Source organism: Bidens hawaiensis, unplaced genomic scaffold, assembly GCF_021521415.1.
Source record: "Bidens hawaiensis isolate Kalapana, Puna unplaced genomic scaffold, B.hawaiensis_p1.1 tig00038491_1, whole genome shotgun sequence".
Taxonomy (NCBI): domain Eukaryota; kingdom Viridiplantae; phylum Streptophyta; class Magnoliopsida; order Asterales; family Asteraceae; genus Bidens; species Bidens hawaiensis.
Genome location: NW_027505546.1, coordinates 1 through 13,849, shown reverse-complemented (window position 1 = coordinate 13,849; position 13,849 = coordinate 1). Strand labels below are relative to the sequence as shown.

The 13,849-nt window shown below is 35.6% G+C and overlaps 2 protein-coding genes and 1 pseudogene across 2 annotated transcripts; 2 read left to right on the top strand and 1 right to left on the bottom strand.

Annotated features, from left to right (window-relative positions):
• Nucleotides 1–240: 240 nt before the first annotated feature.
• On the top strand, nucleotides 241–1,658 carry LOC143613859 (molybdate transporter 1-like). The gene has a single exon (XM_077087462.1). It carries the CDS (start codon nucleotides 241–243, stop codon nucleotides 1,633–1,635), a length of 1,395 nt encoding a protein of 464 aa, XP_076943577.1. The 3' UTR covers nucleotides 1,636–1,658.
• Nucleotides 1,659–3,185: 1,527 nt separating this feature from the next.
• LOC143613860 (UDP-glucuronate 4-epimerase 3 pseudogene) lies at nucleotides 3,186–4,760 on the top strand (annotated as a pseudogene).
• A 920-nt stretch (nucleotides 4,761–5,680) lies between these two features.
• LOC143613861 (uncharacterized) lies at nucleotides 5,681–6,169 on the bottom strand. The gene has a single exon (XM_077087464.1). The coding sequence runs from the start codon at nucleotides 6,139–6,141 to the stop codon at nucleotides 5,722–5,724; it is 420 nt and encodes a 139-aa protein (XP_076943579.1). The 5' UTR covers nucleotides 6,142–6,169; the 3' UTR covers nucleotides 5,681–5,721.
• Between the last annotated feature and the right edge of the window lie 7,680 nt (nucleotides 6,170–13,849).

Genomic DNA, 13,849 nt, shown 5'->3' with positions numbered 1-13,849 from the left:
CTAACCGAACAACACGAGATGGTATCGTCCCTGGATAAAAAAAATTAAAAAAATAAAAAATAAATAAACTATTGATGGATACTGAAAACTATAAAGTATAACTTTTTAGAAGTTGACTAAAAGATGCCTGACATCATATTAACAGTCATTTAATTCTTTAAACCCTACCACCCTTTATAAAATGCTCATATTCTCATAACCTTTGTTTTCATAAACACATTACACCGCCGTTTGATCCCCATGGAGTCCAATAACGACCACCATCCACCACAACCCACCTCCACCGCCACCACAGCCGTCACAAAGTTTAAAAACAATTTAATTTTCCGGTCGAAATGGGCGGAACTCAATGGTGCAATGGGTGACTTAGGCACGTACATACCAATAATCTTAGCATTGACACTTGCTAGTGACTTAAATTTGGGTACCACATTAATATTCACAGGAATATACAACTTTGTAACGGGTGCTATCTATGGTGTCCCCATGCCGGTCCAACCGATGAAGTCTATCGCTGCGGTGGCTATATCCGACAAGGATTTTGGCATCCCAGAGGCCATGGCGGCCGGTATTTGCACGGGTGCGATATTATTTGTATTGGGTGTCACGGGACTTATGCGGTTGGCTTATCGACTAATCCCGTTACCGGTTGTTAGGGGAATTCAACTAGCGCAAGGTTTATCGTTTGCGATGACCGCGGTTAAGTATATACGAAAAGTTCAAGACTTTTCGAAGTCAAAGTCGAAGGGGAGTCGAGATTGGTTAGGTCTTGATGGGTTGGTTTTGGCGATTATTTGCATTTGTTTTATTACAATTGTGAATGGTGCGGGCGACGAAGATGGAAATGAAGATGCTAATGATGTTGAAACTGCTGTCGTAAATACCCAGTTTTCTAGTAGTGAAAATAATAATAAAGGTAGATGGAGAAGGATTGTGACGAGTTTACCCTCGGCGTTTATGGTGTTTTTGTTAGGGGTAACATTGGCAATTATAAGAGAGCCCAAAGTGATTAAAGGGTTTAAATTTGGGCCATCTTCTATACAAGTTGTTAAAATTTCCAAAAGTGCTTGGAAAAAAGGATTTGTTAAGGGTACAATTCCACAATTACCCTTGTCGATTCTCAACTCGGTTATCGCTGTATGCAAGTTGTCAACGGATTTGTTTCCGGACAAGAACGTAACCGTGACGTCGGTTTCCAGGACTGTTGGGTTGATGAACCTAATAGGGTGTTGGTTCGGTGCGATGCCATGTTGTCATGGGGCGGGTGGGCTGGCGGGTCAATACAAGTTTGGAGGGAGGAGTGGTGGGTGTGTGGCACTACTTGGTGTGACCAAATTGGTACTAGGGTTGGTGCTAGGTGGGTCTATAGTTAAGATATTAAGTGCATTTCCGGTTGGGGTTTTAGGGGTTTTGTTGTTGTTTGCGGGTATTGAGCTAGCCATGTGTGCTAGGGACATGAAGTCGAAAGAAGATTCGTTTGTTGTGCTTGTGTGCACTGCGGTCTCACTTGTGGGCTCGAGCGCAGCCCTAGGGTTTGTGACGGGTATGATAGCGCACCTAATTCTTAGGGTTCGGAAACTTGGTGGCCCGAAAAAGGTTCAATCCATTTCGTCATTTTGGATGCACAACCCATAAAAATCGTCATATATTTCTTTTGGGATTAAATCATAGTTTGTGGTGTACCTACTTTGTGGTGTAAAAATAATTGGATTTTCAATGTAAAAGTTGAATATTGAAATAGGAAATGTGTTCATGTTACCAGTTTATATGCTCACGTTTAAATTTACTTTGGGCTGTTAAGACTTTTGAACTAGTCAAAATCTAACTCAATACTTTCACATTTTGAAATATTTACTTAAAAATGTTTCAAAATTAATATTTTCAAGCATGTGACATCTAGAAATTATTTACTTTGTTGTGTCTAGCTTATAACAATTCAACACATACCAATATCTTAAATTTTCTTCAAGTAATCACGTGCAACACCGTTAGAAATGACAACACAATATTTTAAGTAGAAAACTACAAGACCTAAAAAAAAAAGAAAAAAGTTGCATCTTCTGCATGCCAGATAGTGTAAGTGTAAGAGACGGTACTATAGTTATATATAATCTTATTATTTATCACCAATAAAACAATATACACACGTCTCTATGTGGTTGTTGTTGTTGTTATACTCGACAACCCTTGTAACATAGGTGTTTTTAACACTTGTATATTATGCATGCCAGGTATAGTAACGATTATACATTATAACATGCATGCCACATCATCGTTTATCTGGCTTTCATCTTAGACGTTTTCTTACTGTATGCTAATCGAATTTGAAACTAGGTTACAATTGTAGCATTTTTGCATTGCATTTTTTTGCCACTTATTTAACTTCCTTTTATATACACCATTATACCGTATTTATTTTCATACAATATATGTTGCCATAAAGAAAATAACCAGTTAATGATTATACTATTTCAATGTTGTAAAAAGTAAAAAGCAATCCTCCTCATAATTAGGCTCAAAATCTCACTCCCTATTGCCACCAGCCAACACACACTTGCAAATCCCAAAATAAACACACAATCAATCATCAAAATAAAGGCCTCTAAATTAAACCTAAACCCCCAATCACACCTCCCAATTATGCATCTTAATCTTGTTTCCATTTATTTTTATTTATTTACTTTTTTTAAAAAGACAGGTGACAAATAGAATCTAAACACAAAAACCTACTTTTAGTAACAGTTTTCCTTTTTTACAGATATTAATTAATTAATTAACCATATCTTTTTTACTATTTACCTTTTTCTTGATTTTGTTCGTCTGTATAATGAGTCCACCTTCAATATCCATTATTATTATTATTATTATATTAAAACCTTCAAATCCATTCTTGTTTCCATCTTCATCCAGTCCACCTCTCTTTTTCTCTCTCTCTCCAATCACACATTTCTTTCTTTCTGCAATCAATCAAGAAAACCCACAATTTCAAGAAACCCAAGATTCCATCTTTATTCAACAAATTAAACAATACCCTTTTGCACCCTTTTGTTCTTCTCCATCAATCACCATTTTCTTGATAAGATTTGGGTCTTCCTTCAAACCCTAAAAATTTCATCTGTTCATTTCAAGAAACCCAATATCAATTGAACCCTTTTGTTCTTTTTCATCAATTATCAACAATTTGGGCATTTGGGTCATCCTTCAAACCCTAAAAAATTCAATCTTTTTTCATTTTCTTGAGAAATTAAATTATGAAGTTATCTCATCTGGATAAACCCAATTACAATCACAGAATCAGATGGCATTATTCATACCTCGCAAAGCTCACATTTTGGAGCTTCATTTTCCTAATGTTAATCTTCATCTTCTTCTTCAAATCCTCACCGTCCATTACCCCATCATCAGATCTCTCTCGCAGATCTTTAAAAACCAGATCTTGGGGCGGACCCGACTGGGAAAAACGGGTCAAATCCTCCTCCAAGATCCGATCCAAATCCGGGTTTTCCGTCTTTGTCACCGGCGCCGCCGGCTTCGTCGGAACCCACGTCAGCGCCGCCCTGAAACGCCGTGGCGACGGCGTCCTAGGGTTAGACAATTTTAACGATTATTACGATATTACCCTTAAGAGAGCTAGGCAGAGTTTATTAGAAAGAAGTGGTGTTTTTATTGTGGAAGGTGACCTAAACGACAGCGTTTTGTTAAAGAAGCTATTTGAGGTTGTACACTTTACTCATGTTATGCATTTAGCAGCTCAAGCTGGTGTTAGATATGCAATGCAAAACCCTAGTTCTTATATTCATAGTAATATTGCTGGCTTTGTAAATCTTTTAGAAGTTTGTAAAAATGCAAGCCCGCAACCTGCTATCGTTTGGGCGTCGTCTAGTTCGGTTTACGGGTTAAATACCAAAGTACCCTTTTCGGAAAAAGACCGAACCGACCAGCCCGCGAGCTTATACGCCGCGACAAAGAAAGCGGGCGAGGAAATCGCGCATACGTATAATCATATTTACGGGTTGTCGTTAACCGGTTTGAGATTCTTCACGGTTTATGGGCCGTGGGGTAGGCCGGACATGGCGTATTTTTTCTTTACTAAGGATATTTTGAAAGGGAAAGCGATTAGTATTTTCGAGTCGGCGAACCATGGGACGGTCGCGCGTGATTTTACGTATATTGATGATGTGGTGAAGGGTTGTTTGGGTGCTTTGGATACTGCGGAGAAGAGTACCGGAAGTGGTGGGAAGAAGAAGGGTGCGGCGCAGTTGAGGGTATTTAATTTGGGGAATACTTCGCCTGTGGCGGTTTCAGATCTTGTTAGTATATTGGAGAAGTTGTTGAAGGTGAAGGCGAAGCGGCGGGTGGTGAAGTTGCCGAGAAATGGGGATGTGCCGTTTACGCATGCGAATATAAGTTTTGCGCAACGGGAGTTTGGGTATAAGCCGACTACGGATTTGCATACGGGGTTGAAGAAGTTTGTTAGATGGTATGTTAGTTATTACGGTTCGGGCAAGAAGAGTGATCATTAATGGTAACCTTGTTCTTGATATGTTATTTGTTTTGATATATGAACATGATTGTTTTGTTAGTCTTGTGCTTCCGGTCGTATTATCTTGTTTTCGAGTATATGGGTATAAAGGAGGGCGGAAGCGAGGGATGGTAACACGATGAACGAGTTTTTGTTTCGGTTTTTCTGTGTTTTTTGTGGTTCAAGAGGTTAATGTGGCTATGGATGAACTCATGGAGATGTAATTTGTTGTAGCATTATTATTATTACTGTTATTATTATTATTGTAGGATTCATGACTGGTAAGAGCAAATTTGCTTTCATTAGTGAAGTTGTATCATTTCATGGAATTCAAATAAATAGAACACATTAGTTTGATTGTTATTATGCTTCTTGATTTGACTTTGACTATGACTTTCAGTGTTTTTTATTAAGTTTCTTGATATGAGTTTGATTTTTGTACCATAAGTTTGAAATTTCCCTTTATTAGTTTGAAAACAAAGATTTTAGTGGGAACGATAACGACGCAGTTTTTGGTAATCTCTAATACTTGATTGTAAAACTATGTCTGGTAACCGCCTAACGGGTCTTATACCTATTGAGTGCCTATTACTTAATACTTACTATCATTAGGTGCGCAAGGTTTCTTCGCATATACCAAGTATATATCTGTTTATGATCTTATATTGCTAAAAAAAAGAAGGTTTTTGCGGGTTCATTCGGGTCTACTTAAATATCACAATGGGACAATTTGGGTCTACCCAAAATTATGCAACGGGTCAAAACAGACTGATCTTATTGAAGTTAACTTAAAATGGACAATTTGATACTTTTATCCTTAGTTTAGACGACCCATTTGAAGGCGAGCCCGACCTGACCCAAATCAAATCAATGTTTTTAGAAGAGCCCGTTTTGACATAAACACGTTTTGACCAGGTACCCAACCCGACCCGCATGTTTTGCCAGGATTAAAAACAACACAACTTTGAGCATACACAAGCCTGAATAACTAAAAACTCTGCTTTCATGATCAATAGATTTATGCATAACTATAAACTTCAAGAATTGAGCCACTAGATTTAAAGCTTTTGTAATATGGATATAGAAAATAATAAAAGCCAGTAAAATTCAAAATTTCAGTCAAAACCGCACCACGTTAAAACTTTCGATACAGAGTACATTGCAGTAGCTACATTTTCAAAAGCTTTTGCTGCAGTAGTTTAAACCACTGGTGGGAAAATACGCGAACATGGAGAAACAACCGACTCTTGTATATACGTCCCCGAGTTATTCGGATCCGGGACCCACGAAATCTCACTCATATTTGGTGATTCCACAAAATTCATCGTAAACTCTCCTACCTTCTCCACCTTGCCTCTTTTGCCCGCCCTCAAAACCAAATGGTTACCGCGGTTATAAGAAAATATTCCATTAGACAAACTTACAATATCTCCGGGCTGAAACGCCTCACACTCTTCATTCCAGAACTGAAAGTGAACCGATGCCGACTCGTCGGCCACGAGCCCTAAACATGTCTTGTTTTGACCTCCTTCTAATGTTATCCTGCCTTTTTCCAAAACTATGAACTGTGTGTTTATGTTGTTTCGCGCTGCAGGCATGATGTCTTTTAAAGATTGCATCTTTCTTGTTACTTTGATCCTGTCATAAGTCAAGGTTATATTTGTGTTAGGGGTGTGCAAGAAACCGAAAAAATCGACACAAAACCGAAAAAACCGAACCGAAACAAAAACCGACGGTTTGGTTTTATGTTTTTGTAAAAACCGGTTCGGTTTTGGTTTGCATGTAATAAAAACAGAAAAAACCGAACCGAACCGAACCAAATTCCTAAATTTTTATTTTTTTATTTTAAGTAATTTATAAGAATTTAATAAATATGTAATTCAAATAGTTTTGGCCAAATGTATAATAGTCTATTAGTTAACAATTAACAAAATTATTTATACCTAAATTCATTATTTTTTGCCAACTTTCTTATCGGCCTAAAATTTTCAAGCTCAAATGGAGAAAACCGAAACCGAACGGTTTCAAAAAATTCCAAAATTTGAAGTTTTGGTTTTAGCCCAAAACCGCACAGAACCGCACCACGCACACCCCTAATTTTTTAACACCATAACTAATTTGTTACTAAATTATACTAAATAAAAACTAAAGCAGTTATAGTTTTATATCCTAAACCTATATTGGTCCATCTTCTCTTTGAAATGCTTTAAAATCCTATGAGTTCCTAAATAAGTACCAATTGAATCCATTACGTAGGGGTGTTCAGTAACGAGCCGCTCACGAGCTACTCGAGATTGCAATATCGGGTCGATAAAAGCTCGAAACGAGCCGAGCTTTTTCGAGATAAAGCTTGTGTAGTTATTGAGCCCGGGCCCGAAGGTATTTTTAAGTTTGACCTGTTTTGGATGTCTATGTATTAATTTTACACTGCACAGGCGAGTTTGAGTTTGAGCCGAGCTTTGGCTCATGTAAGGTACTACACAAGCTCGAGCAAAGCTGAAGCTTGTCTAAGGGTTTTAACAAAATACATAAAAATAACTAAAAACTTATATAAACTAGTGATTTACGGCAGGGAAATAGCTAGGACTGTGGCTGCTGATAAAATGCAGCAAATACATAGAAATTTATGCAACATACACATTTGCATAAAGTAAACCCGCTTTTGTCTGCATAAATGAAAAATAAACCCGCTTTTGGCCCATTTTAGAAAACAACCTGCATGAAGCCGCATACCAAAATTACCCGTTTAGACCCATGTTAGAAGACCCGTTTTTACCCGCTCTAGAGAAATAGCCCGGGTTCAGGGGAATTGTTAATTTCTAAAGATGGTTATAAGGGGTCATGTTCGTTTGCAAACTCAGGTATGGTCTCTCTAACGGGCCGAACTTGAGTTGCATTTAACCTAGGGCGGTTCACGAGTCGAGCCCGAGTCGAGCCAGGATGGTTTCGAGCTCGGGCTCAAAATTAAACAAGGCAACTTAGCTAGGCTCTAGCTCAATTTCGAAGTTAAACGAGCTTAGATCGAGCCAATGAGCTGAGCCATGACTCGAGCCGAGCAAAGGTCGATTTTGGCTCGGTTACAAAAATGATCCAAATCAGCTCAGGATGTTTCAAATCAACTTTTTATAGCTAGTTTTATTCGAGCTTTTATCGAGCGAGCCGCGAGCCCGAGCTTCGAGCCTCGAGCTTTTTGAACAACCCAGAATTTTAACCTATAGCGTATCGATTTGGGTTATGTTTAAACTCTACCGGTCTACTAGCGGGTGGTACACTTTGTTTTAATTTTTATCTCTCGTAAGGGGTCGATTCATGTTATGTTTTACATCTTAACAGGTCAAACCCGGGTTACGTTTAACCTCTAAGGAGTTGAATCTGGATACGGTCTATCTAACGGCTTGAACTCAGATAACACACACCATAAAACATATCACACAACTGTAGCTTAAGACCTGACAAGGAAAAAAAAATCAAATATTTTAACACAAGTTGGACTCAGTAACGAAGCTTGGACGAGTTCGTCGAGGGGGGCGGACTTAAAATGTATTAAAAATTCATAAACATGGGGGCTCAAATTTAAGTCAAAAACAGGTAAATTTACACTACATAAAAATATTTCAGGGAAAAACAGGTAAATTTAGGCAACTGCTAAAAAAGGCGGGGCCGGGCCACCCCGGGCCTTCGCTAACCTTCGCCCCTGGTTGGACTTGAGAGTGCGCAACCAAACCAATAGAAAACAAATTATTGTTGTCATTCCACAAACATATAAAAATATATAAAAAATGAAGTCCTTACCTTCTCAATTATACTAATTAGGTAATTAATAATTAAACGAGCCGAACCTGAGCTCAAGCTCAAAACGAGCCAAATTAAGTTTTGTTTTCATTAAAAACTGTATTCAACCGAATTCATATTCAAGAAAAATCAATTCTTTAAAAGAATTAAAATTATAGATATTTTTGGCTATTGGATATTTAACAAAGTTGACCAAAAAACAGTCAAACTTGAAATTAAAAGCTTACCTGATCTCTGCAACGAAACCGGAGGATGCGAAGAATCGCCGGGAGACTCTTGCCAAAATGGGTCGACCCGTATCCGTATGGGTTTTCAACGTGGGGCGATTGGGCTTGGTTTGGACCCCCCTTTAGTATATATTTGTATTTTTAAATTACTTATTATTATGATATGATGATTGCATAGGAATTTTGGGCTCAATTAATGTCAGAAGGATGAGGTTGTTGGGTAGCCCGTGGAACAGGCTTTTACTTCCGCTTCTAGAAAAAGGCCCAATGGATCTCACTGATGGTGATGAGCTTGGCGATAAGGCCCTAAAACTTACATCGAGTGAATTATTATTATATATGTAATAATATTAGGCTTAAGGAAACTTACATGGAGTAATCTGATATCAATTGTGATGTAGTAATTTTCTTTATTTCTCTTGTAATAATATTAAGCTTTAGGAAACTTACATTGAGTGAATTATATATGTTTATTTAATTTAGTTGCAATTTTATCATGACTGTTAAAAAGTATAATTTTTATTAAAAAAAACATACTAAATTATATACTTGTATTTAACCAAACAACCGAGTGCTATCTTTTTCACACAATGGGTCACTATTTGAATTTTTCAGAAACTTTTCATGGTGCTTTTCAAGCTGTAAATACTAAATACTAGAGCATAGTATTCCCTTTCTAAAAAAGGTTTGAAACACAAAAGACAAACCAAAAAACCAAAAGAAATTGACTTGTATGTATAAAGTAAAACTTAATAAACTATTAATAAACCGAAAATAATGTAAGCATAGTATTTCACATTGGTCACACATTTAAAATTAATATAAGAAGAAGTTGATTTTACAAATTCTTTGACCTATTGGTCGATAATGATCTATATTATTAATGTGATCACTTACGGTTTTAACTTTCACTTCCATTGCTACACGCAATCTCAATGGTATAATCTTCATTAATTCACGTTTTTTTTTGCTCACAATGACGATTATGTATTAAGCAAGGAACATACAAGCGAAAATCGAGTGGAAATCAAATATGATGTGATTGTAAATTTATGACTATTATGCTATTGGGATTGCCCTTATTAGCAACGAAAGTGAAAGTTCGGACCGCCAGTGATAACATTGATAATTTTTTATTATTATCGATAAATAAGTCATACTTTGAATTATTAATATCCAGTTTTTTCTAAAATAAAAACAATAAGATCAATATTCTAAAACTTTTAAGAACCACATTGGTAGACACAATATTGCCATGCTCCAAAAGGAAAACATAAGAGTAAAGAACAAACAATACATGCTGGCAGAAAAGTTGAAATAAACACATAATATTTCCACTAAAACATATGATTGTGACATTTGTGAATTCATTTGCCAATTCACATGTTGAATAATAGGTAATGGGTTGAAAGCAAAGCTGCCATCATCATGCTCAAAAAGTATTTAACATGTCTCTATCCACCGTTGTAAAGTGTTTTTCTCCTGCATCTTAACAATTATTATGTCCAACAAATGGTTAGAAACAAACAAACTATTATATAGTTTTTACATTTATATTTACGGTATACGTGAAGCCGCTAACAAACTTTCATATCATACGACCAGTATAATATGTTAAAGGTGTGTGGGGTGTCAATGGAGTTTAGCATAGATGTAACATTTTAATCCAAGAATTAAAAAGATAGGAGGCATAATTTATAAACTAAAAAATGATCTAATCATACTAAAAGTTGGCATTATATTATTTTCTCTTTTCTCGCATTTATTAACATTTGTTTAAGTCTCGTTATTGTTCGATAAGTTAAGTTTATAAAAGTTTAAATATTAATAAAACATTTAAATTTATATAAAATCATAGCGGGATACTTGCTTGTTCAAATTTATGAAGTTTGAGGGACTAAATTCATACCAATGCGTGTATACACATATAATTTTGAAAACTGCATTTTAAATTCAATCCGATTAATCTATAGTTCTTACCCTTCGTCCGCTAGCGCCTAACTATTATTTACAACATTACTTGCATTTATGAAATTGCACTTTGGTTATTATTGTTTTGGTTAAAAATTAACAAGAGTGATTTTACAACCAAATTAGTTAATGGGACTAGGTGCTTGTAAAATTGGCTTGAACATAGAGATTTGTTGCGAAGAAAAACTCGTTATCCTGAGGATAACAAGAAAAAAACCCCGGGTGGTGAAAACCATCACCACCGATTTATTAATAACAAAAAAATGGTTACAAGTGTGGAGCTAAAACTCGATCGTGATTACAAAGAGTGCGAGTACTAGTAAGTCTCGTGTGTCTAGAGTGTGTGTCTTGATCCGAGTTGGTGCTCTATTTATAACAAAAATAAAGCTAACAAACTTTCCTATAATTATTGAAATGATTGACTTCTTCCAGTTAGCCGTTAATTCCCACATTTCCTTTTTAATCACGCGCTAATAACTGCAAGTTCGAGTGTCCAGCAAATCACCATAAATCTCTTGACCTGGTAAACAAGGAAAGATGGCAAACAATCTGTTAATTATATAACAGATCTAGGATACCTATTACCTTGGAAGATACCGTGTCTTGAAGTTAACCTGAACATACTGCTTGTCCAGTATACTGAAAATTCGAGCCCTAACAATTATTATTATTTTTTTTTTTTTTGTAAATTCACTTATACCTTATTCTGTTATATACAATTAAATTAACTAGGATGCATATTTAACAAATTATATTTAAATGTAGTTTAAAAGTAAAACAATAATTGGTTTTATATATTTATTTATATATTGAAGTATGAGTTAAAGATCTAAAAATTTTGAATTCGAAAATAGGAAGGAATAAATGTTGCATTGAATGCGTGAGGAACAATAATCGTTGTCCTGCAAAGGTAATGTTTATTTGCAGTTATTACTCCTCCTATTGGGCATGTAAAACCAACATTTTGAAAGTATGTCTTTAAATTATATTCTTTTTATAACTAAAGATAGATATGTTTTTCAAATGGTTTACTAAACACAATATTTTTATCATTATTATTTTTCGAACAGCCAAATATATTGTAATTTATGACCATCAAATTCATATCAAAGCGGGAATGACGTAATATTGTTATTGTTTTATAATTCGTTTTAAACAAGCTCTCTCTTTATTTGAGAGAATGTGGTTTCTTTCTTTTTTTTCTTTCCAAAATTCTTCACGTATTAGTATTTAGACCGTGTGTTATGGTTGGGAACACTAAACCAAAACACCTCCCTGGTGTCAAACCCTTCCATTCACTTAATGACCAAGAGGGCTAGAAAGGGTGGGGTCCACCCCATTCAGCAATCAATTTTTAAACTTCTGGTTAAACAACAATACTCTTGTTAAAAGACTTGTTAGTTAAAGCTTATTGCTTAACTAATCAAATAATAACATTCGGTCATATAGTAAAAAGGTTGATGGATCCTGTAAGAGTAAATTATGTTACCAATATGCAAACATTCATATTTGTTGGACTCGTTATGCCCAAAACACATATTTTTCTTGATATGGCTAGTACGTCATGATCCAAGTAGGGTCATACTCAATAACAAGCTAGACAAACACCAATAATATTTGTTTATATATGATATGATCATAACAAATGAATATTAACACTTGAGTTATTTGGAAAGGGGTTTCTAAATAATATGTACTTGTGAAATAAATAAATCATATGGATGATTTATGATTTAAGAAAGAGCATTCCATATTGTTAATTAAAATGGTTAAGTAACAATATGTTTAACATGTTGCCTATGTATTGTGTTACATTTATATGTTATAAAAGTTTTATAACATAAATATGTATATATAAAACAAAATAATAATAATAATAATAACAATGAAGGAAGGGGCCGGCCACCCCCCCCCCCCCCTCTCCTTGTCTTGATATTATTTTATTATTGTTACAAGTTAGTGGAGGCATGCAAAGCTCTTGATTGAAGGACTTGGGTGGTGGGTTTTATATCCATCTTTCATCACTCTTTCATTGTAAGAAACATAACAAAAGTATACTTGAGGAAAAATTCTCTCTACTCCTCTCTTCTTCTCTTGGACGGCCAAGAGTAGGACTAGAGGATAAATCCTCTACTCACTCTCCTACTCTTCCTCTCTTTGGACGGCCAAGGAAATAGGAACCAAGGAGAAGATACAAGTGTTACCAAATCCTAGCTACAAGTGGTGTTTGTTGGAAAGCTTGGGGTATGCTAGCTTGAGGAGCTTCATATTCAAGTTTTTGCCTTCTTCAACATCATCTCCTTCCTCTTCCTTGGATTTGAAAGGTAGCTTTAACATGTATGGACTTATAGTGACATGCATTTGTTTGATAGTATGTATTTCGTATTTGGATCCGAGATTGGGTTTTGCATGTGTAAAATCGGTTTTATACATATCAAATTAACAAGATTTAAAACTAATTTCCGCTACGTTTTTCATAAAATAGGGATTTTATGACTTTGATAATCTTGTTAAAACCCAGCAATGGCATCAAGAGCCGCTTATACGGATGCATGCTTCATTAGACCCAAAGATTTTCAGGTTTATGGTGGGGTTTTACCATATGGTCGAAAATTTTAGGGGTTTTGGTTACCCCATGGTTTTTCAAGGTTATACTTTACATGCATGTGGTAATCTTGAAAAACTAAGTCATTTGGATGATTATTTGTGTTGTTTAGACAAAACCCGGAACTTTCGATTTTGTCAAGTTTGGCCGAAAGTTTTAGGGAATGGGGAACCAATTTTGGGTCGTTGTGTTATTGCATATTTGGATATGTAATGGATGTTCATAACCTAGCCATGGCCTTGTGTTTGGTTGAATGTTTGTGTTGATTGTTTGTTCATTCAAATGGTTGTTTGTTCATTCGATATGGTTGTAATATTTATTTGGGTTTGTAATCTATTTATTCATTTCAATTGGTTTGTAACAATAAGTAGATTAGATGCATTTCTTTTACTAGAGAAAAATGTATTAGGATATATTTTTGTAAAAGAAGATGCAAGGAAGGAGGCCCAAATAAAATGAAGGAGACCACAACACAGGGGTGAACACTTGGAGCATTTGGATGCGGGATCAAGTGGGAGTTCACCGACACAAGCACATCTCCTTTTGAGTCCCTTAGGAAAGACCTTTTGACACACTTGTCTTCGGTCAACAAGTGTGGTCAACATTATGAGGCTATGGTTATGAACTTGTGGTTGTATATTTTATGCTTGCATGATTGATTTACTTTTGTTTGTGTTATTGCAATGTGGTTTGCTAAACAACTTAAAATCAACAACTAACATAAAATTGGTT